The sequence below is a fragment of the Lagenorhynchus albirostris genome, chromosome 13, assembly GCF_949774975.1.
Source record: "Lagenorhynchus albirostris chromosome 13, mLagAlb1.1, whole genome shotgun sequence".
In the NCBI taxonomy this organism is placed as follows: Eukaryota; Metazoa; Chordata; class Mammalia; order Artiodactyla; family Delphinidae; genus Lagenorhynchus; species Lagenorhynchus albirostris.
This window is the reverse complement of record NC_083107.1, coordinates 33,204,531-33,228,480: the sequence shown is the minus strand read 5'-3', so window position 1 is coordinate 33,228,480 and position 23,950 is coordinate 33,204,531. Positions and strand designations below refer to the sequence as shown.

Genomic DNA, 23,950 nt, shown 5'->3' with positions numbered 1-23,950 from the left:
GCCGAGGCCGGAGACCCTCGGCGCCTCGAAGACAAAGGCAGCGCGGCTGCAGCCCCAGACGAGCGCGCCGACCCCGCCGCGCAGCGCCCTGGGCGCACGGCCGCCTCGCCCGGAGCGGGTCGGAGAAAGAGCCTCCCTCCCCGCGGCTCCCTGGCCCGGGCTCCACCCGCGAGGTCGGGCTGCCCAGAGCCCGCGTCGGGTTTCGCTTTCCGGCGATCATAAATAGCTTCGTGTTTGTAAACAGGCGCTGGGGGCACATTCCCGGCTCTGGGCTCATTGTTCCCTCCCTTCCTCTCTCACTTTGCGCAGGACGCCGGGGCTGGGGCTGGAGGCCTCCGGGACTAGGAGGTGGGGGCGTCCAGATCCCCAAAGTGAGAAAACGCAAGCATTTCCTTTCCTTGGGCCGGGTGTCCACCTCTGACAGCAAAAAAAAAACCCTCTAAGGTGGATCTGCAGAAAGCCCCAGCCATCTCCACCCCACGTTCTCGGGACTTCTTAGCACAGCCTTTCCCAGCCCTGTTCCTGCGCCTCCTCTCTTCGCTCCTGGTTTGACTTTTCTACGTGGTGTGTTTGGTTCTAAGAATCCACTACTTTCTGCACCAGCCCCCCTCCGCCCCGAAAAATACTGGCAGACCCCAATAATTTCGAGGAAAGTCAGGAAGTCAATCCACGGAGCCCTGTGCAAAATAACTCCCGCTGCTGCCTGCCCCGCTTTTATTCCCAATCTATTTCAAGAGAGCTTTGGAGAGAGAGTCTGGAGGGGGAGGGAGAGAAAAGTATACGGAAAATAAAGCCGGCGGCCGGGGGCTACTACCCGCGCTTGTGCGCGTGTGCCCCGGGTGTGTGGGTGTTTGTGCCTGGGCGTGCGATTTAATGGAGCGCCTCTCTGCCTCTCCAGTGCGGCCAGAGCTCGCTTCGCGCACCCACCCCTGCCGAGGAGCCTACTTGCTGCAGCCCAATGCATTGTGTAAGACGCGACCTGTTATGGCCACCACTACTTCCGGGTTCTAGCATTCTGGTCGGAATCCACCTCTCCGCCTGTGCAACACACACTTTACACACGCACGGGGACTGCAAGCGGGCAGCATCGATCGTGGCTCCTTTAAGACAAACTCAGACAGACATTTTTTTTTAACCCTCCTCTAATCTCCCTCCAGTGCAGCAGTTGCAAAGAGGGAGAGAGAGAGAGAGAGAGAGAAAGAGAGCGAGCGAGAGAAGAGAGAAACTGATTAGGAATTAGGACTGATTCAAGGGAAGCGAGCGCTAGGGCTTTGTGCATTTGAATATTAACATTTGAGGTGTTCTGACCAGAAGAAGACTGAGCGGATGATCATTCATTCACCACGTTGACAACCTCGCCTGTGATTGACAGCCGGAGTGGCAGAAAGCCATGAGATTTGGTAGTTGGGTCTGAGGGGCGCTTTTTTTTTTTTTAACTGATTTTTTGGGGAGAGAAGATCTGCTTTTTTTTGCCCCCGCTGCTGTCTTGGAAACGGAGCGCTTTTATGCTCAGTGACTCGGGAGCTTTGCTTCAGGTCCCATAGACCGAAGATCTGGGACCAGTAGCTCACGTTGCTGGAGACGTTAAGGGATTTTTCGTCGTGCTTTTTATTTTTTTTTTCTGGGGGAGTTTACGTATTTGTTTCTTTTCACACTGGCCTTAAAGAGGATATATTAGAAGTTGAAGTAGGAAGGGAGCCAGGGAGGCCGATGGCGCAAAGGGTACGTATTAAAAAACAATTGTGGAACTCAAATGTGAGGTTAAATTGAAACGTGGCTGAAAGACACTGCTAAAAAGTTTCCTTTTTTCTCTGTCTTTTTGAATGAGGCTCCTAAAGCCGTGGCCTAAAGCGAGAGGATTTATTCAATGCATTTGTAGACTTATGTATATTAACATGTAATTGTTAATTCAAGTAATCAAGTTTTCTATAGATTCCTAACCAGCAGCTATATAAATAAAAATACAAGCTCGGGCAATCATCTGTTTAAAAAACAAAAACAAACAGCGCTAGATACCTAATGTTATATAGCGTGAGCATTCAAGGAGCAGAAGTTTAAGGCTAGTTTTAAATTAAAATAAGCAGCTAGAAACTTCTGATACGTTATTGATTATGCTCATCTTTAATATCACTGAAAGTATTTAGCATTTTTAAGCAAATAACTTTGTCATAGTACAACGGTTTTGGGGGTCGGAAAGCATTCATCTTTTTAAAGTAATTTTAATGTACATGGTTTTTTATGCAAGGTAATACTTTGTAAGTTTTTCTTAGAAGAGCCCTGCACTAATTGGATACTAAGCACACAACTACTCACTTTAAAAATGCAATACTAATTTCCCCAATATTCCTATTTGAATGGAAATGTAGTGAGAGTAAAGTGAGACAATGACAACCCAACAGAGGTAGTTTCTTAAAAGAAAGGGGGTCTACAAAAAGCCTTCCTTGCATAATTTGTGCCCTGGCCCTCAAAGCCCTGTTTGCAAAAGAAAGTTACTAGGCTGACACATTTTTTCTTTACTCCTTTGGTTCAGGCAAATGTCAGCGTTCTTCCAAACTCTTTTCACACCTCTGGCTTGAAGGAGATGAAAGTGGCAATTCCTCTTTTCTTTGAAAATCATTTCACTCTCAGCGCCTCCACATCTTGGGAAAAGAACATGCCTGAAATGAAGCAAAGAGGAAAACCTAAATAGCTAAATTTTGCACACAAAAATAATGAAAATATGAAAGTAGTTTTTCTGGAGAAGGAAGATGGGGGGGTTGAATGTGCATTTACTTTTAAATTTGCTTTAAACCTGATGACTAACATTTAGCTCACAGACATCTAGTCTAGGGGGAAAGTTCATAAGAATAGAAAAAATAGAATAATTGCTCCAACTATACATTTTCTTTAACTTGAGGGGAATATTGCCCAATTCTAAATTCAGCCCCGATGTTGAAGAGAAGCTACCCTTCTCTGAGTTTCACTTATAAGAGAGCCGGTTAGTTTTGTATGATTTAGCAGAGTTTGTCTTGGAGAGCAAAGGAAATGCAGTGTCTTGCAGGACTGACTAACCCCACGCTGGCAGGGAAATAAAATGAGAAGCCTGTCTGAATTCACGTGCTTGGCTTAGCTGTTCCCATCGTAACTTTTTTTTTTTTAAATTCCCCCTGATGGGAAGGGTCTGTGAAACCAGGCAGGTTTGCTGTACTGTCCTGGCATGTTTTATTATTGTGATTTTGAATTTCCTCCTCTAGAGACGTGCACGTTTTACCTTCTGCCCTCCGGGAGAATGCCTCCCTTTCTTCCTTCTTTCTTCCTTCCTTTTTTGCCAAAGGATCCTGAATTTCTGGCTAGCTGATAGGGACACAAGTTAGGGCAAGACCATTCAATCTAGCCGAGTCTTACCGAGAATCCTAGAAATTTTACTTCTAAAAATATTTTTTTTAATGAGAAATCTCAACTTCAGAGATGCAAGGCCACCGAATTCGGGGTTGAAGGATCCAGCTGGACTGACATTATATAAGCTCCGTGCCCTGCCGTTCCCGCATTTGCCCGCCTGGCCTTCTGAACCTGTTTCTCTCCTGTTTCTCATGCAGTACGACGATCTACCCCATTATGGGGGCATGGATGGAGTAGGCATCCCCTCCACGATGTATGGGGACCCGCACGCGGCCAGGTCCATGCAGCCCGTCCACCACCTGAACCACGGGCCTCCTCTGCACTCGCATCAGTATCCGCACACAGCTCACACCAACGCCATGGCTCCCAGCATGGGTTCCTCCGTCAATGACGCTTTAAAGAGAGATAAAGATGCCATTTATGGGTAGGTACGACGGGCAGCAGGCTAAGCAGTGGAGAGGCGATGCTTTCTCTATTTCCCTTTGCCCTCAGTAAGAGGAAAGCCAGAGCTCTCTGGATTGGAGGTACATTATTTGGTGACTTTTCATTCGCTTTGCATGAAGATTTGGGGGAGGCGGCCTGCCATCCCAGACGCCCCCCCGCCCCCATCTCCGCACACGCTCCGCGCCAGTCCAGCGCCCCGCTCCGCCGAGGCCATGCCCGCGGAGGGGTCGCCGTGCAGAAGTTGCCAAATGTCCCTCGTCCCCCCAGACCCCGGCTCGGTAGCTCAGCGGGTTGGAGTCCTCACTCGCTTGACTTCGCAGGGAGAGTGTTGGGGGTTTCTAAACGTAGGCGCCTTTGTGTTGGAACGAAACTTTTAGTTTAAAGGAAAATCTTTTAAGCCACTGATTGTTCTGACTTGCTAAGTTTACTCAGCCACCGTATGCTGGCTCTGCCACCGCACAATAAAATCAAGGCAGGCCAGTTGCAGGTCAGGCAAGGGGGAACATGCTTTGCATTTAGGGAGTTTGACCACTGTAGTCAAGGAGAGGAGCTCGCTCTGAATTGTCACAGACCTTAAGAAACTTCTAGTCATTTTAGGACTTTGTGTTCAAAGGCGAAACCTGCAGGATTTAGAAGTAGATGCGGGGTGCTCTCGGGTCGGTGTCGTCTTCTGCTTCAGTTCACACCGTGTTCTCCTGGGCCCTTGGGTTAGACCCTGGACTAGTAAAACCCTCTGAAAGTCACTTGTGCCTACTGTGTGCTGATGTATTGGGGGACCTCTTTTTACTTTGCAGCCACTTTTATTTTTATTTATTTCTTCTTTTGAAAAAAAAAATCAGGCAACACTGACCCTCCCTGGCTGAAAACCCTTTCTGCTTGATCTTCTGGTCCCTCGTGCGATGGGCTTGTTTAAATCTCAGCGTCCTTTCCGCAGTGTTGTTAACTGCAAATCGTTTAGGCTCCGGGACAGAACATTTGGGGAAGCTTTTTGAAAAGGACCCCAAACTGTTAAATTCCCAGCTGGGTTGTGAGAGCTAATAAAAGACTTGAGACACCTCTTTGGGCATTAGAGGAGGCTTTTTTTTTTCTTTTTTTTTTTTGATGGGCTGGGATAAGCGACATCTAGGCCCCTCGCGATACTAGCTGCTTTGGCATTACGCAGGAACAAAAATGAAAGGCTTGACCGCAGGAACATTTGAAGGAACTTTCTTTGGGGGGCGGTGGGGACCATCGGCGAAGGGAGGGAGGTGTGCAGGGAGCCGAGGAGGAGCCCTCTTGCTCTCCGAGAGCCGTGAGGTCGGGATCGGGAGATGCAGTCCTCTGACAGTCGGTCCCACAACCAGAGAGGTCCTTTCCCCAAGTTAGCTGAGCGCCTGCCACCAAGATCCCCAGAGCCTTGGGCTTCGCGAGATGGCCTTGGAGGAACCCACTTGAAAGAGCTTTCCCAACCCCTGCGCCCCGCGCCTTTCCCCCCCTGCAGGTCCTGGATGTGCAGAGGAGGGACGAGGGCCGGTCGGGGTGGGAAACTTAATTCAAAATGGCTGCTGGAACCGCTTGGGTTTTATTCTTAGCAAATGTTACCAATTTCTCCGGCCAGATATGGTGAACCGATCCTCAGATACGGTCCATGGCTTAGGGCCTCCGACTTCGGGGGCCCAAGGAGGAAGGGGAGGTGAGCAGTCACCTGGGGGCGCGGGGGAAGGGGAACAAGTAGATGACAAAATCAGGGAGGGGGTCCCCGCCTTGAGCTCGTCCTGCTGTTTTTCTTGGGCGCCTTTTTTCACTGCCGCGGGACTAACCATTGTGTTGTTTGTGACTGTTGTATTTTCTTGCAGACACCCCCTCTTCCCTCTCTTAGCACTGATTTTTGAGAAATGTGAATTAGCTACTTGTACCCCCCGCGAGCCGGGGGTGGCGGGCGGGGACGTCTGCTCGTCAGAGTCATTCAATGAAGATATAGCCGTGTTCGCCAAACAGGTCAGCAAAATCAATGTTTCAAAAGTAAAAGAAAAAAAAAGAAAAAGAAAGAAAGAAAAGAAAAGAACCTCCCTCCCTCCCACCCAGCACATTTGCAAAAGTAACCAGCGAACAGTCCGCCCTAAGCCAGGCCTGTTACCTCTTCCGAGCTTTTCCTCCTAAATGAGTGTCTTTGCGGACGCCTGAAAATCACCCCAGTGCTTACCCACTCCCGCTACCTAACCCGACGCAGAAAGCTCTGTAAAATGCAACCCCAAAGCCCACGCGCAGGAGCTGCCTTGGACTTGGCGAGCTGGGCAGCGGTCTCTCAGAAGCACAGTTGCTGGGAGAAGTAACCCTGTGCTCTGGGCTTGTTTTCGGATTCTTTGACTCACATTGAAGGGTTTCTGCACGGGACGAACTCGGTGTCACAGAGCCTCTCCCGGAGGTTACATCCTGCCCCCGACAGTGTAATGAGGCAAGAAACTAGGAAGGCGACCAGATTTCAAATGTTTCTTTCTCCCCACCCCCCTTCTCACTTGTATTTAGATTCGCGCAGAAAAACCTCTATTTTCTTCTAATCCAGAACTGGATAACTTGGTAAGAGCGGACCCCTTACTCCCCTCCTCCCACCTTCCCCCCCCCAAAATCCCCCCTCCTCCCAAGCTTTACTTTGAGAGCCCTGAGGTTTCTAGACCGGTCTTCCCCTATCTGCAAGTGGGCTGCAAAGGTTTCCATCCACCCGCAAGTGGTCCGGGACAAGGTCCCGGGGAAATAAATTCACCTCGAGAGGGGCCGGGCAAGCCGGCGCGGGGAAACGCGAGCTTTGTTTTTTATGACAGCCGGGCAGCGCGGCTCTAATCAGCCCGGGGATTTATCTCCGGGCCTGTCAGCGTGTGTGCTTAAACTTTGCGGACTTCCCAGCCCTCAAAGTCGCGTCATGAGGACAGCGACCGGGCCAGAGGCCCCAAACCACCAGTTTATCTGAAAGGTGTGCAGAAGGTGGCAGAAAGTTTGCAGTGTGAAAAGCCACAGTCTGGGGACTGTTGGGAATATTTTCCGCGCACTCCTTGCAAGGAAACACCTAGTCGAGGGATGCGGCCCTTTGGGGGTGGGGTAGGGGCAGTGGCGCTGGGAAAGGGTGGGGGAGCCATGGGAGAGGAGAAGGTTTATGATCCCCCCTTAGATGCTTGGTTGTTGTTTTAGCTATTTTTTTCTCCTTAAGAAATATAAACCTCTAGATGGTACCCACTCGCTGCTGTTAAGTTTTAGTGTTATTGCCATAAATCAAAATAACTCTATTTGGGGGGTGGGGGGAGGCTGGCGATGTTAGAGCTGCAACAGCCAATTTTCTGCAAACTAGGAATGGGGCGCTCATTCTTTTTGTATCTTTGCAGATGATTCAAGCCATACAAGTATTAAGGTTTCATCTGTTGGAATTAGAGAAGGTAATTTCTCTAGCTTTTTCTCCTTTTGCTTCTCCCTCATGCCCAAACACACAGAGGGGGAGGGTTCAGAATGGCTGAAGTTCAGGCTTCTGAGACATTTGCATAAATGACTTTCTTTCTGGTAATTAGTGTCAAGGCCAATCTTAGCGTCCATTTCTCTTTGCAGTTTAATTACAATTTTAGCCACTAAAACCGGGATCACAAACGCCCTAGCCTTGTATTCATTCTTAATACCTTGCTGGCTTTGTATAAACAGTTGCAATTCTAGGCATCCCCTCTGATGTTTAGAATGCTGTTGTGAGTTTGCTTGCAGGTTATACACCTCTGTGGTCTCTTCTCTTCTTCCTCCTCCTCTTCTTTGCTGCCTCTGAGGGGGAAAAGTTTTGTTTAGTTTTAGTGAGTTTCTGGAAGACAGTCTGAGAGCAGCGGCAGGTCAGACACAGGGGAGAGGCAGAGGGGGAGGAGGAGAACGAGGCAGGGAGTCTGGAGGAGTGGTGGGGGAGGCACTTTAACCGTTTTGCAGAGACAAAGCAGAGTTGATAGTTGTGTCAATTTCTTGAATCTGAGAATGCTGCACACACCCCACCTTCACACTCAAGAAAGGGTGTGGGATAACGTGATTTTGCTAGCTGTTCCATAAATCTCAGCAATAAAAACTTAATGCATTGGAATTCAAACTAACATTAAATTGCAAGCACACTGGGGTTTCTTGTGAATTTTTGCATGTCAGTGATGCCTGGGTCCTGTAAGAGACCACTCCACTTATGCCTAAATATTTTGAAGCATCTTTTTTCCTTTTTTTTAAAAATCAATTCGATAACTTTTGGTGGCTGTAGGGTTTCCCCCCATATCACGAGTCTTTTTTTTTTTCAAGGAAGCATCATAAAATATACTTCTTATAGATAGAAACCCTAATGACAAATGTTACAGGGACTTGGGTTTTCAGGCATATATCCTATACCAACACAGTATTGGTCCTTTGGAGATATATATATATATATATATATATATATATATATATATAAATTTTTTCTTAGACATTTTGGAAAAGGATTTCTGATAAAGTAACTGGACGAAATTAAATAGTTTACCTTAAATGTCACCCACGCAGGTCACCTCTCTAATGGCCACAGCCCCGGGAGCTGATGAATTTAACACGGGTGTTGAATATGTTGTAGCCTGTGAATCATCTTGTCACTGTCAATTTTCTGCGATATCTCTATTTTGCAAGAAAAGAAAGTTATTCCTAATTCTGGATGCGTCTGAGGGTCTCTGGAGGACAATTGCCCTGTGTTTCCCCTATTTAGAAGTTTGGATCTCACAAGGGGGGTGGATTGCACTGTCAATGTCATTTATGAACTTCTGATTATATTTCCATTTTTTTTATTTCTGTCATAATGTAGGTACACGAATTATGTGACAATTTCTGCCACCGGTATATTAGCTGTTTGAAAGGGAAAATGCCTATCGATTTGGTGATAGACGATAGAGAAGGAGGATCAAAATCAGACAGTGAAGATATAACGAGATCAGCAAATCTAACTGACCAGGTACGCGCTTTTCAATTTCAACATCCCTGGGAGAAAAAAAAAAAATCTGTATGCATATTGCTTGCTGGGTCACTACCACCTCCTTTTATTATTTGCATATGATTAAGTCCCTTTTAGATACATTTCCATCGAAATGAAAATTTTTGAATAATGCGGCTATTATTGCTTCATTAAGGCTGGCTCTGGGATTCGACCTGGAGAGATGAGCTTGTAAAAGCTTTGCCTGCAAACTTGACCTGTTTCTTGTCGCTTTTAATTTTTGTCTTTATTTTATTTACCCTCTATAATAATGGGAGTGTTAACCGCCAGTGACCGCCTCTGATTGTAGGGCTTTGTTCTGGAGCATTTTTTCCCCCTTGCTATCTCGAAGAAAAGTGTAGGGTCTGCTTATTTCTTATTTTATTAGGAATAAACCCAAGATAGGTGGTCTAAGAGAGACAGGGAGGGTTTGAAATCTAGCAAATGCTGGCTATTTTCTCCCTGTCTATACGGTTCATTAGCCTGTCTTGTCAGTTTTCCTCGGCCGAACGCTTCTAGACCTCACTGAACATTGCTTTGTGCAGTGCTCGCTGCAAGCTCGCCCATTTTATTGTACTTAATAGAAAAAATAAGACCAGGCCGAGGTTATAAAAACAGATAAATATGGACGTTTCTCCTCCTCCTTTCCACTCATCCTCCAGCTGGTACGTGCTCTGGGCCCTCTGGGTTGGCAGCTTTTGGAAGTGTCAGCGACAGGGGCGCCCGGGGACTCCCTCGGTGTGGCGGGTGGAGGACCTCGCGCCGCCCTGCTCTGAACTGCCGGCCTCTGCTTGCTTCACCCCCTCCTCTCTCATCCTCCCTCCAGGCCCTTCTTCCGCTGCTTTGCTAAGTGGGGACGACTTTTATTTGGAGTTGCTGGGGGGCATTTCTCTCTCACCCCAACACCGATGTTTGCTCCCAGTCTCTCTCTCCTCTCTCTCCCCCCCCCCCGCCCCCGCTCCTGTCGCTGTATCTCTGGATTGGTCCAGAGGAGTTGCAAAAATGCACTGAAAGTGAAAACGTGAGGAGTGGGTGAGATGAAACAGGGCTCAGGACAGCTCTCGGTTGCGAATTGTGGCACCGCGTCTAAAGATTTGGGTGGCGGGCCTCCTGTGCTTCTCCACCTATAAGTGAAGGCCCAGAGTTGTTTCTCTTTCTGACTTGGCACGTGAGCCCCGTCTTGGGGGAGAGAGCAGCCTGCCTTTGTTAGGCCAAAGGACAACCAGTCATGCAGAGTTTTCTTTGCAAGCTCTACCATGATCACGGTTGGCCAGCGGCTGCCTTGCAGACTCCTTGCCGGAATGCCCGACTCCTCGGTCTCGGTGTCATCTTAAAGTTTGCTTCTCTCCATATCACCCCCTTAAAAAAAATTCCCAGCTTGGATTTCTCTGGGTAACCCCGCGGCAGAGGCTGAATTCCTCCTTTTCCCACGACGAGTGGAAGGCAGGCAAAGCTGAGATTTAAAAGCGCCAACGCGCCGGGTCCTTCCTACTATTTGGCGAGTTGCAAACTTTTGGCAGTGTAGACAACACTCGGAACAGGCAGCCTGCGCAATCCTGGAGCGTCCCCACCGAGGTGGGAAACCTGCAGGCGGCTCCGGGTCCCGGCCCCGCCAGCTGCTCGGCCTCCCGCCTGGTTCAGGCCGCCAGGCCTCACCCGGAGCTGTTAAATGCAGATTCCGCTGAGGAACCCTCGGGTAACTGCTGTTGAATAAAAATTGTAATCCAACAAGCCTAACTAGAAAATGGGATTCTAAAAGCTCCGGAGTGCTGGGTACATAAAGCTATCTGAGCAAATTACAAGAATCGCTTAGGGGCATGAATGAAATCAACACTTTAATTGCCTCCAAAATGAAGATTTATACCCCATTTTCTCATCGAATCATTATTTTATTAAAGTCAAAGATAAAGGACCAGAGTTCGGGGTGTTACTCAGTTACCTTTATTTGAGATACGCAGATTGGAAGGCAGTGGTCTTGGATAAAAATTCGCACTTTATTCACCTCCCCACCTATAAAATGAGCAGTGTGCGTCCCTCTCCCGCCGCCTACAAGTGGGCTTCGCAGCTCTGGCTGAGCTCGTGGCGCCGTTGGCCTGTGCGCGTGGGCGCACTCGCGTGACCCCTCGGGCTCACCGAAGTCTCCGTTGGTCGTAGGGCAGCAAACCCCAAGCTTGTGCTTTGGAATTATCCGCTTCCCTGGAGCCAGGAGCGGGAGTGCCTGGGCTCCCTTTGGGGAGGGGCGCGCAGAGCGCGGGGCGCACGCGGGACTGTGCCTCGGCCGCGGAGTGGAGTCCCCTGTCCTGGGAGTTGGGAACGGAGGGACGAGGCACTAGGGCCGCCAGGTGGGCGCCAGTGCTCCCAACTGGAGCCGGCTCACGGGTCCCCGGGGGCCGGGCCCGGAAAGGACGGCCTCGCCACCTGTCTGCGAATGCGGCCCAGCCAGTCTGAGCTCCGGTGGAGTGTGCGCTGCGGGACTGGATGCTTCAGGTGTGGTGCGAGCGCGGGGCCTCGTTAGGTCATTAACCCCTCTGTCTCTAGGGCCTGATGGCCGCGCAGTTTATTTTACTTTACTTTTCTCCTCGGAGGGCGCGAAGGCTGCCACCCGCGCGGGGACTTGGGATCCACGACTTTGATACCAGCCGGCTTCCCGGAGGGCTAAGTCGGCGGAAATCCGCTTGGCCTTGTAGTGTCGTTAGTTTGGTGGTATTTTTTGTTTTTGTTTTTTTCTTATCAGATTAAGACGCCAGTCGAAGTCGTAATCCCGCTCCCACCCCACTTTCAACTCCCTGCCCCCCACTCCCGCTCCCAGACCCCGAAGTCCCAGGCCCGAGAGTCACCTCCCGCGGGCGCAGGCCTCCCGGGCGCCCTCTCCCGACTGCTACGCTCCCCGCTTGGTACGGACGCCCCCGACGCCCAGGGCCTGGGAGCAGCGAGGGGCACCGGGGGCTTCCGAGCCTCGGCAGGGGTGAGGGCCGTGCTGAGACCCCGGGAGCGGGCGCAGAGGGGGCCACCGTGCGAGGCGTCGAGGCCAGGGTTGAGCCTGGTTTGCGATGGAGAAGGACGCAGGGCGAGGGGAGGCGGGGCGCGAGTTTGGGGGACCCAGGGTGGAATTGGGGAGGCCAAGAGGGGTTACGCGGGGAAGAATCTGGCTGCCCAGTCGCTAGACTTTAGGCCGCACTCCAGGAGGGAGCCATCGAATTAAACCTTCCTTCCCAGGGCTGTTTGTTGCTCGCCACTCCTTGAATCTAAGCATTTTCCATTTTCAGGAGGGGTCGAGAGAGGGAATGGAGAGCAGAGCAAGAGTCCTCGGGCCCTGAAGGCCACCAGCCGAGGTGGCCAGGCCTGCTGGTAGCGAGCGGGAGTAGCTTGGCCTGTGCTCGGGCGCCAACCCGGGTTCTCCTACAAGCAGTGGGAGGCAAAGAAAAGGTCCCTTTGGATTACAATTTTTATTCAATAGCAGCTCTCCGGGGGGTCCTCGGCTGAATCTGCATTTAACAGCTCCTGTGCAAGGGCTGGCGGGCTGCGCAGGGCGCCCTGTTGCCTGTTAATCCAGATTTGTCTCTAATATCTGGGGAGAAGTAATGTGGCTCGCGGAGATGGAACCAGAAAGCCAAGCTCGCCAGGCAGGTTAAATGCCAAGTGCTGCTGAGCTCCTCGGGGACGGGGGACAGCCGCCGGGGCTGCGTAGCCCAGGCTGGAAAGCGCCAGGCTTCTGGGCCTTGGGGATCAGGGGCAGCCCTGAGCCAGTGCGATTTGGTTCCCCAGTGGGCCAGGGAACCCAGGTGGCGATTGTTTTATTTGAAGAGTCCGGAATGTTGTTTCTGAAGCATAGTTTGAGATAAAATTCTTAAAACTGAACTTGATCGAAAGCACCCCTCCCTGCAAAGTGTGATGGGGATGCCTCCAAGGGAGATTTAAGCCTTCTCTTTTGGGGAGGTGTTACTAAGGGATGGGTATGGGGAGGCCTAATATTCTTGATGTATTAGATGTGCTGCTTCAGGGGAAGAAAAAAATAGATGAGACTATGGGATATTTACTAATACTAGGAATGCAAGCAATTTATTTTCATCCACTAAGAAAACTGGACACAAACATGGAGGGATAGGAAAATGGTCCCTTTGTCAGTTTGTTTCTGAATGCTTACACACGGACACATCTTATTTAAGTTGTAAGTACTTTTAGGGTCTCAGTTAATGCCTTAATCCTGGAACCTCTGTGTCCACAGGCCTTGCAAGTGATGGGGTCTTGACATCATCTAACTTTATTTTGATTGTTGTTGTGAGTCATGGAGGGTACTCTTAATTCCCTTTGGAACTATGTCAAAGGGAAATTATGGCAAGATTCCCTTTAATGATTAAATAATAAGGTGTTGACTGCTTGTCACTACAGTGGCTAATTGGGATGTTCATTCTAGGCTCTTTGTTGCTTAGTATCCTTTGATTTCAAAGATAGTTGTTTACCAGGTGTGTTTTTATTGTTGTGTTCTGATTGGCTCTCTGTGTGTATTTATGTGTGAATGTCAGAGTAGGGATGTATTGATTCTTATTAGGGGCATGTCAAAAACATTTGAGAGGGAAAAAAAGAAGTACAGAGTATATGCAGGTAGGTTGAGATCAATTACATTGTTAAATGTCTCAAACTCTAAATGCTAATACTACAGAAGTTGTTCCCCTTTCCTAGTTTCTCTCTCTCTCTCTCTCTCTCTGTGGAAGTCTCCAGTGCAAGTTCTATGGTTAATAGAAAGCAATGATACTAATGCTACTTTGTACAAGGTAAAGCCCCATAACACTAACTATTGTTCAGTGATTTAACTAGCTCTGTGGCAATAGGTCACTCAAATAGCAATCCCTTTCCCACCAGAATGACTCCATTGCTCATGATTTGGAAATATATAGAGTGGTTGTGTGGACTCTTGCTATTGGTCCTAACATAGAGATTTTTATTAGAAAACATGGAGAAGCTTAAATAGTAGAAGAAGAGGAGAAGGAGGAGGAAGAAGAAAAGGCATTAAAATACGGGCCCTGCTTTCAAAAAAGTAACTGAAATATCATGCTGTAATTGCCCAACTTTGAAAATAAACAAATTTTAAATCATTATGTTTTCAAACACTCGTATGTTTAAATGTTAAAATGTTTGTCATAGTCCGAAAGATTTAAAACACAGCTGTTGCCGGGTGATGGATGGAAAATTATGGAATAAAACTCCATATTCTTAAAAACAAAGACTATTTGTGGTCCCATAGTAGAAACGTAGGTTTTTTTAAGGCCAAGCGGATAGACTAAAGTATTACGGAGGGGCCTACTGTTATAAAACTAGCTTACCTTCCCTCGCAGGTGGAATTGGAGAAACTGAAGAAAGCACAACAAGTTGTATTAAGACACTTATAAATGAAAATGCTGTCAAATGGATTCAAGTGAAGGATTTTCACATTGGTAATGCTATGCTTGCCATTGCAATAGCAATATTTTCTCATGAAACGTAAATATGTCAAACCAATGTGAAATGCTTAAGTTTTAATAAATGATCATTTAATCAACAAACACAACCCGAGTATGTATACAGAAACTTTTAAAGAAAAGTCGGCAGACAGCCAAATTCCTATAGGGACTAGCAAGGGAATGATCAAAAAACGAACACAAAATAAGACTTCCTGTAAGAAGGTCTATAATTCAACATTATTTGACTCCACTGTCAGGGAAATAGTTGAAGGATAGTAAACTGATACCATTCTCAGTCATTTTTGTTACACAGTCTTAAATGTTTGCAACTATAGCATTTTCCATGGCCTTTTTTGGATTATGATATCTGTTATATTTGTATCAAAGTAGCACTTGAGTTTATGTTATAATTGAAACAGATGTTTTTGCCATTTCTCCTGAGTGCAAAAAATTAAGTTAATATTTAAAGATGACATCAAAACTATGGGAAAGTATTCTTTTACAAATAAAGAAATAAAAATAGAATACATGTGACACAGTGTATCTGACAGTTGTGCAGATGTTAGGCCTGAAAGTTTTCAAAATCCCAAGTAAAACAACGCCGCTGTAAATCACATAGGGCAGGAAACATCAGGATATTGGTACCTGTTAAAAAGTTAGGGTCTAAAACATGAAACACAGACTCACGATTTCAATTTAAATAATCATTCCAAAATTTGACGTTGGGGATCCAGCAAAAGTTTGGATATTTTACTATCTTACGTATTTGTGAAGAAACCTCACGTGTATAAAATCAGTTTTGAAAAATTCAAGCAGATGAGTAGTGTAAAAGGTAAAAAGACTCCCTCACTGTATCCTTAATTTAATATGCCATGATTTCAGGATTATGGGAATTTGGGAAAGCTTATTGGAGTCTTAAACAGCCTCTCCAGAAAGCAGACCTATATCGGGCAATTGCTGGATTTCCCACACTTCTGAATTTGACATTTTAATAAATGGTATAAAAGCTACCATGTGAAATAAGCGAGTATATACTCATTTAAATATTTGAAACTAGAATCCAATTTCAGTCAATTTAATGCATTCATGTGTGCAGAATTAAAGCAATTGGCAACACTTTGCTACACTCTCTCTGAACACTCTTTTTCCAAATAGCATTTCTTAATCTAGGAAATATGTTCTCGTTAAAGGAAAATACAAGAGTGCAAATCTTTTGAAATTATTTTATATTTCTGGACTTCTTGGTTCAGAATTCCTAAAACTGACTAAAACATATCAAAAAGAGTTTATTCTCTGTTGAAAAGACACTTTTTTTTACATTTATTGAAATATACACCTGTTGTTTATTTGTATCATGAGTACATACAGTTAAATACAAATTATAACCAGAACTAAGTCATTAACTCTCTTTAAGTCATGCAATAACCATGCTCTGGCTTTTCCATGCACCACTGTATATGGCATAAACTAATGCAGGATAGCTAAGTTGTGAAAATAAATTTTATATTATTTGCAATCCTCAAAAATACATTTCCCCATTGATTTCTTCCCTTGATAGCCTCATGACTCCATTTACGAGTAATAGGATTTATAATCATGAGGTAAAGAACCGTGAATGTGAAATGTTATGGTTTTTTAAAAAAAGCTTAAATGAAATTGTATTTTTCCACAGAAAGGAAATGCTGTTACTGTTAATAAGTTTACTAAATAATACTTTTAAAATCGCTGCAACTTTTTATGAGTTTAACAAGTTTAAGCAACATTTTATAGTCCTTTTTTCCTTCATTTTGACACAATATCAAGTCTTAAATTTTACAATGGATTTAAACATACATGATTCTGACTCATTTAGAAGATAGTAGTAAGTAAATAATTAACATTTTGAGCGATATTAGAATGATTCCTTGACAACATATGCTAACTTAGAATTAATTGTTATCATGAATTTCCATTTCTATAGATTTTTCCTCACATTTTACAACACAACATGATCGCCTGCTCATTATTCATTAGCTGTAAATGTCTGGGTTGTTGGTTGTTATTTAGCAAGACAGAGCTATAGCTGTTTCTTTTTCATATCACTTTTTCCCCACTGACTGGCAAGCCTCCTATGCCTGAGATTTGAACTTGAACTAGTTTGCTAGGTCTCCTTTCCCTATTTGAGTACCTTGTGGGTTATTACCCACATGTGGGTTTATTTTCCTGAGAAGATGAAAAATGGTCCTCACTTTAGAACGGGAATGAATAGAAACCAAAGTCATCAAATATTCCCAAACTGTGCTTTACAATTAGGTGAAAAACTGAAAACTGTTATTCTTGCTTGCTTTCCCCAGGGCTGTGAATACTTGATGTAAAGATTCATATCAGCTTCTTCGTGCTCTTCCTCTTAAGGCCTAAATGTTTGTTTTCAGTGACTGGATTCTTAACTGATAGTCCATATTTGGTCCCAGACCTCCATGATTTGCATTTTATTCTGCATTTGCATTCACATTATGTCCCATAGAAACTCTTTAAAGTCAAGTGTGTTTATGACTATTATGAAACTCTGGAAAATGAAGTTTATAATGAAACTGACATAGTCATCAAAAGGACAATGAAGGGAGCAATTTGATGTAAACCCAGAGTTTTCTTACTCGGTCCTAGCTTGTAAAAAGGCTTATCTCTGTTCTTTTAAAAACATTAGAAGCTGAATGAATAAGAATTTCTTTGACAATAAAACTCCTCTTAATAGCTCCATAACTATTTGGATGTGTTCTCGAATGTTAACTTAATTTGACAGACAAGCTATAATTAACTGTGACCTATAGTGTTTTCTGTAATTCAGAGACTATTCCTTAGCGATCTGAAAACTTAATTTCATACTAAATGGTGTACAATGTCTGCGGGTCTAAAGGCCTACTTCCACTATTTTTAAGAAGTGGAAATAGTTTGTGTGTCTTCTGGGCTTTAAAAAGGGAGATACTTCGGGGGTGGGGAACTAACAATTTTTACTGCATGAAGTCCCAGCAAACTACCTAGTGCACATGGGTTGTTTTTGAATTTTTTTTTTTTCCGTAGCCTTCCTTTCTATTCAGTGCAATGTTAAAATTGTTCACACAAAGGAAAAAAAAATCCACTGTGTGTTTCATGGGACAAAAACTCGTACATGACATTTTAAGTCTAGGTGTTTCATTGATCATAAAAAGCAGTAGTGTACAGAGAGAGCTAAGAATTGCAGCAAATAGGTAAAACCCTATTAGCTATGATGCTACAATCACAACAGAAACTTTAGCAGTGAAATTAAATTGGGCATTTTGCATTTAGTTGGAACATTTACTTGAAAGTTCCCACCAGATCTGGGGTACTTTTAACATCCCCTCCCCACCCCAGCTTAAGAATATTTTAGTGTTAAGAACTTGGTGCTAACTCACCATTGGACATTACTTTTATTTGAAATGGTTCATTCATAAGAGACTTCATCTCCTGAGTAAGCACCCTGCCCTTCACTCTTGAACAGTTCAGATAAACGTATTATTTATTTACAGTCTATTGTATACATTATTTATGGGAAATATGCTATAACTCTACAGAGCATATGGAATTTATCTTTGAGAGATATGGGTCGCATCTCTGCCAAGAATGGCATAGCCCTGAGTAGATAATAAGACTGCCCTCAGTGTACAGATAAACATCATCTCTTATAGAGTCAGTACGTGTTAGCATTTCATAATAACAGGCGCAAATGCATTTTTCCACTTTCATTTTTAATTGTTTCTTGGCTCTAGCTTCTGCCAAAGAGAATCCAGAATTTCACATTTTGAATTGATCTGGGTGATGAATATATCTGAGGGGGGAAATAAGATATTGAGTAGCAGAATCATTTAACCCCTTCATTTCTTTCAGCATGCTTCCCTGTCCCTTCCTTAAGGTGTTTACAATTTTCTGAAGAATCCCGTCCATGACATTTTTAACACTGGTTGTATATTTGGTGGCTTGGCCTATTGTTTCACCTTATTGGGATGCTTTATAAGCTGTATTCAAAACAAAAACACCAAGAAAAATATCAGGCTCATTGTGCCCTGCACTTCCTTGCACAAAATAATAGAGATGTGTAGACCACGCTTGTTCTATGCATATCAAGTGTACTGTTGGTGCTCAAGTATTTTTTATTCTAAGAATTATTCAAAGCCAGGAACAATCTGCATCTGAGCGAGCATAAACATTTTTATTCTGGAATTTGGGATTTGCAGCAACTCAATTTTATTTTCCAAATTACCCTGCCATTTCAATTAGGTACATTGTTCTTCTCTCTACTGTTTCGACATTCTAAAGGTTTGCTTGCCACCTAAGAGAGAGCATTACCTGAGTATTTAATATTTATTGAGGGAATGTAAAGAACATGCCAATAGAAAAAGAGGAGAATAAAACATTAACAAATCAATTATGGGGCTTTTCTTCACTTGTAGTCTACTTCTAATACTCCAAATACTCTATAACTGTTAAAATAATACAAAGAGCCTCAAGAATAATAGCCCTGGGTGTGGAGGAAGAATGGCATTCTGATTAACTGGAATTCCTTAAAAAGTGCACCAGTGGTACAGCTCAACCTCCTGCTTCTGGAATTCACAGTTGCTTTAGTTGATCTCTCAGTTAAAGGCCTTGAACTACAGAGAACTTAGCCAGTCTGGGAACCAGAAACACAAATTAAATTTCAAGATGCTTTGAGAAAGGCCTCTCTAATGATTTTACCGAGATAAATAATGAAGAAAAGGGAACAATCTACTCCCCACCTCCAAATTTCACACTGTGAGAGGGCTTGAAAATTCAAAAATCCTTGAGGAATGATGATACTTAGAAAATAAAATTTGATTGAAAATATAAAAACTGGCAGCACTTCTAAAACACACACACACACACACACACACACGCACCGGAAAATTAGAAAATACCCTGTTGCTAATTGTTAGTGGAAATCAGTGGTAAATGTAAGTTTCTGCTATTCTGTTATCCAAAGCATAATGCCGTAAGGTAGTAGAATAAAACATGACTGCATCTTGGCTGAATTCTTGTTTCCTTCTTGTGTCAAAGTTGTGGATTTTCTGGTCTGAGAGTTTAGAAGTAGAAGAGAGAAGATTTCAGAAACACTTGAAAGAGAGCGATGAAGGGCATTGGTGGTAATTTCGAGTTACACAACCTTTCAGGCTGGCGGTATCCCAATAAAGTATATACACAATACAGGCTGTGCTGTGAGGGGGTAAGTCACTTCACCTCCCCAAGCCTCAGTTTTATCATCTGTAACATGGGGATAAAGAACCCACTTTACTGAGCTGCATAAGAACTAAGTAAGAATGCACTTAAAGCATTTAAAACAGTAAACCCTAAACAGAACCTTACATCATATTTCATCTTCTTACCTGTACAGTCTGCCCAGCCTTCAACAACATGAAGCTGATTTGGGGAGGGGAGATTGGGTAGTCGTTAATGGGGTGTGGTTTTATAGGCCATTATATAATCATAGAGTTTGAGCAAAATACTGTCTTAATTCCTTTTAGGAGGGGTGGCTATTATTCTGATTTCATCATAGTGTGAGAGGGGACTGGCCACTCAGATGTGTGGCCAAGATAGGACAGTGAATCACTACAGATTTGTTTTTAGGTTCAACTTCAAGTAACAGTTATGTGCAGCTCTTGTGCTGAGTACTTTTTTCCCACATTTCTGAGTGCAAATGCTTCCTGGCTGAGGTCCAGTTGCTAACAAGATCTCAGTATCTACTTGTACTCAGGATACAATGTTTTTGGCCTTATCGGATGTTCTTTTTGCTAGGATGGTTGCCTAGAAAATTTGTGGTTTGAAGTTGTTATATATAGGACACTTTTGAGTTTATTTTATCTTAATTTGTTTGCAGAATGAGGTGCACTGAATACTGAGTTACAATTGTAAAATAAAACATTGGGAAGCAGGCAGTCTTATGAAAGGAACTTTATAACACCAGGTATGCTGGCATGTAATTTACAGATTCTTCTGCCACTCCTATATAGCAGTGATAGAAAATCAGCTAAATTTCAGTGGAAAGTTCTCAGCAGATAAATGAAGAGTAAGGTTTGAATTATTCAGGTACAAATATTTGGAAATACAGAGGTGGCAGTTGGATTTGAGGTTTTTTGTTTTGTTTTCTTTAAACATTTAACTGTGAATTATAGTTCACAGGTACAATTTCAGGAGTAAAAGCATATAGAGTCAATATAGGAGTTTATTTTTATGAATACTATGCCAGCCATAATACAATAGCATAGGAAAGGAAAGGTTATTAAAACGTAAATTACGTACTTTTACTAAGATTCCAAGTGTAATGAGGCTTTAACTTCTCTTTTGTTCTCCACAACAAACTGCTTAGTAGAATTTGAACATTCAGTGCACTTGAACCATCTTTAGTTCTGCACCTACTTTGCAGTTTTGAGATTTGGGTAAAACTGGTGTCACCTCTTGGTAGCAGTTTCCCTTTGGGTGTAATTTTCCTTTTTCTTTGTAATTGTCTGAATGTCCCTCCCCCATGTACGAATCTATATCCTCTTCTGAGACCACAGTGGGGTCACTAAGGGATGGTGTTGGCATTGATTCTCAATGTCGAAAAATTGGGCAAAATGAATCAGTGCTGTGTGGATTTCATAAGGAAAGCATTTCGAATATCTTGGGTGGTGTTTTATATCTGTCGTCATTTTCCTTCGCATTGTCAATTCATGTATAATTTCCTGGATGAATTATTTCAACTCTGCAGATCAGTAATGACCCGAGAGTGTCAGAGTTGTGACCTAAAAGATATTGGGCTGTGGGAAAGTAGGATTTTAAGGAGCTTTCGGGGAGTGGCCCATCGTGCTGGGCCTGAGCTTCCTAAGCTCACTGCCCTCCCTGCTGCCTTGAGTATTGGGAGAATGGGGCATGGATATTTGCAGGAGAGTAGGCAAAATAGTTAAGGACCAGGAGATTTAAAAAGTGTATCTGACTGCCTCGCTGCTTTAGATTCCATCACAGTGTAATTAAAAACACTAAAATCTGTTCTCTCCACGTTCTTGTTCTTTTGCCCTATTCCTCATGCATGTGATGGGTGCGTGGCACTGTGTATACATGAAAGTGCACTTGCGTGTCCCCCCATGTCTGAACCAGAGGCTTTGGTGATTCCTGGAGCTCAGACAATCACCTGATACAAAACTTTTCATTTAGAGATGAAATTACTCCTTGGAGAATTTTCACCAAAGGCAAAAAAGCACAAAAATTCTTCTCCTCCTCTCTACACGCCCCATTACACAGAGATAGAGGATTTAATGTTTGAAAAATTAACGTTTTTGTAGGTTTCATTTGTGGGACGTGAGAACTGGGAAATATAGAACTCAATGTAACAGATGCTGTCTCTGCCTCCACAAACTGCCCACTCCTGCTATCATGCAGTCGTGTGTGTGTGTGTGTAAATGTATATACATATATATATGTATACATATTTAAAGCAATACATCAGAGTTGCTAAGGTTTTAGAACTCTACCTTATTTGATGCTGAGTTAGACACACTTATGCTGTGCGTCAAGATACCGGCTGGCGCCAAAGTCGTGAGCAGCACAGTTAAGGGATAATTGAATAGTCCTTGAGGTGCATTTCTAGATGAGAAGTCCACAGTGCCAAATATGGTGGGGCTGGACCTGGGAGAAGAGGAAGGGTAGTGTCTTGGGGAGAGCCGCAGATCCTGAGAGGGAATGCTGGATTCCCATTGTCTCACCACGAATTTACCATCTGCCTGGAGTCACCAGAATTACCCTCAGGCCTCTATTAAGTGGGGAGAGGGGGTGGGTAATAAGCGCATTTTATCGCAGCATTAAAAGGGGGCCCAACAAGAACCCTGGCAGGCCGGCAGACTTGGCCAAGGCAGGTGGTAGAGGCGGGGACGGGGAAGGAAATGAGAAAAAGGAGAAGTGTGTGAGGGAGATAACCTTTGAAAGAGTCTGTCTCCCCGGCACGTGAAGGCCACCACCAGGGACCGCCCCAGAGCCCGACAGAAATCTCCCGAACTTTATCATCTTGCAGCAGGACCGAGGGTGGACTTAGAAAAGGTTTTGCCTCCAGACCGTTCCTGAACACGTTTCAACGTGGCCCTGATCCGCGATATGTGTGCAGGCTGCGGTCTTAATCTGTGAGCTTCTGGCGTTTAAAAACATACACAATCTTAAAAGGGAAGGGAGCAGTTTTACTGTGTTAAAACAAAGCATCCTGCTTAAACTTGTCCTGGTTAAATGAATTTTGCTTAATGATTTCCAGGGATGTTTTTGGAAATCCGTATAAAGAATTTTACATTTCCTTGGAATTATCTGAATTTGCAGCTAGATAGTAGGTTTTGAGAGGAGCAGACTTTACTAGAGCAGGTTTTGCAAGAGCAGGACTCTAGCAAATTGAAGGCGCGTTTGGCGGCTGAGTGTGTGGAGAGCTTTCTGGTATGTTTTGGTTACCAAGCAGATGCCAGTGGGAGCCACCAAGATCTTCAGACAGGAGTTTGAGCACAGCGGACTTTAGATACTCACAAATAAAACATTCTCAGGATCCCCAGTTTCTCAGCTTCATGTACACACAGATAACATATACCCCTTTTCATAGGAGGACCTAGACCCCTTTTGTCCTTACTGCTCCGTGTTTGGGTCTTTCTGGTGCCTTTTCTTCAGATGGCACCATTGGTTGAGAGACACATTGAAGAATCATACCTGCTGAAGTTATGTGCCTTTAAGGATCCTGAGAGACACTGTGTAGACGGAGGTGAGAAGTCTAGGGAGGGGGCCTAATTAGATGTGGCTATGCTGGCGGTGTGGCATGGCGGCATTCGGTGAGCCCGTCGCCTCTGCCTCGTGGGCCAGTGCAGGTATGTGTGTGCACATGTATGTGTGGATGTGTGCAGATGTCGGGGTGTGAGCACGTGTACACGCACACTGGTGGACTCCCCTGGTCTGGAGGAACTGGATTGTTCACTTTTAGAAGCGAGCCAGCTCTTTCAAGCCATTAGAGATCATTTACTAAAGAGGCCCCGGTGGTTTGAAAAAGTAAGTGTACTGCCCCAAAGAGAAAGCCTACTGATAGGTGCAGACTGAACTTCAGATTTTGAACACTGTGATCATTTCATCAGTTTCTACATAGCTGCTAGCTGACCTCTTCAGAATCAAGATCCCGAGACTCTCATTTATCCACCTTTTTTAAGTGGGACTGGTAGGGAAGAAATTTTGAAGGAAAAAAACCCTCACTATTTGGGCCTGAAAAAAAACAAAAAATGTTTCTGGCATCATACCGATGTGATGAAAAACCAAGTGCAATAAAACGTCAAAGTGCTTCGTAGACTGTAAAGTGATTTATAAATATTAGGTATCAAATGAAACTCGATGAGGTGGGGAGGAGCAAAGCACCTGTAAAATCATGTTATTTGAAGGTGAAAATAAGATCAGTTTGCATCCCCTGAGCACACACCAGCTGGGAGATAGCCCAAGGCATAGCGAGCTGTACACGAAGCCAGCTCGGGTTAACCATTCTTTCCAGAAGGTCCATAAACTGAATACACCTGTATGTAGATATTTCAGGGTTGACTAGGTCAACGTACGTTGTTCCATTAGTGTTGTTACTTTATTATTGTCGCATTAAAAGCTATAGTAGGTGCCACTTGCTGCACGCCTAGAAATTGATGTATGCTGTGTCTGCAGAGGAGTATTTTCTTAATCC

General features: G+C 44.6%; 1 protein-coding gene across 9 annotated transcripts in view; it reads left to right on the top strand.

Moving 5' to 3' along the window:
• Nucleotides 1-1,075: 1,075 nt before the first annotated feature.
• MEIS1 (Meis homeobox 1) overlaps nt 1,076-23,950 on the top strand; it is a 135,369-nt gene continuing 112,494 nt past the window's right edge. For all 9 annotated transcript variants that reach the window (XR_009543997.1, XR_009543996.1, XM_060168536.1 and 6 more), the window contains exons 1-6: nt 1,076-1,722; nt 3,576-3,802; nt 5,658-5,799; nt 6,328-6,378; nt 7,176-7,226; nt 8,630-8,776. Coding sequence is in view for 7 of the 9 variants with exons in the window: in XM_060168536.1 (XP_060024519.1) it covers nt 1,711-1,722; nt 3,576-3,802; nt 5,658-5,799; nt 6,328-6,378; nt 7,176-7,226; nt 8,630-8,776 (630 nt within the window). In the remaining 2 variants the exon portion in view is untranslated. The remainder of the gene's footprint in view (nt 1,723-3,575; nt 3,803-5,657; nt 5,800-6,327; nt 6,379-7,175; nt 7,227-8,629; nt 8,777-23,950) is intronic.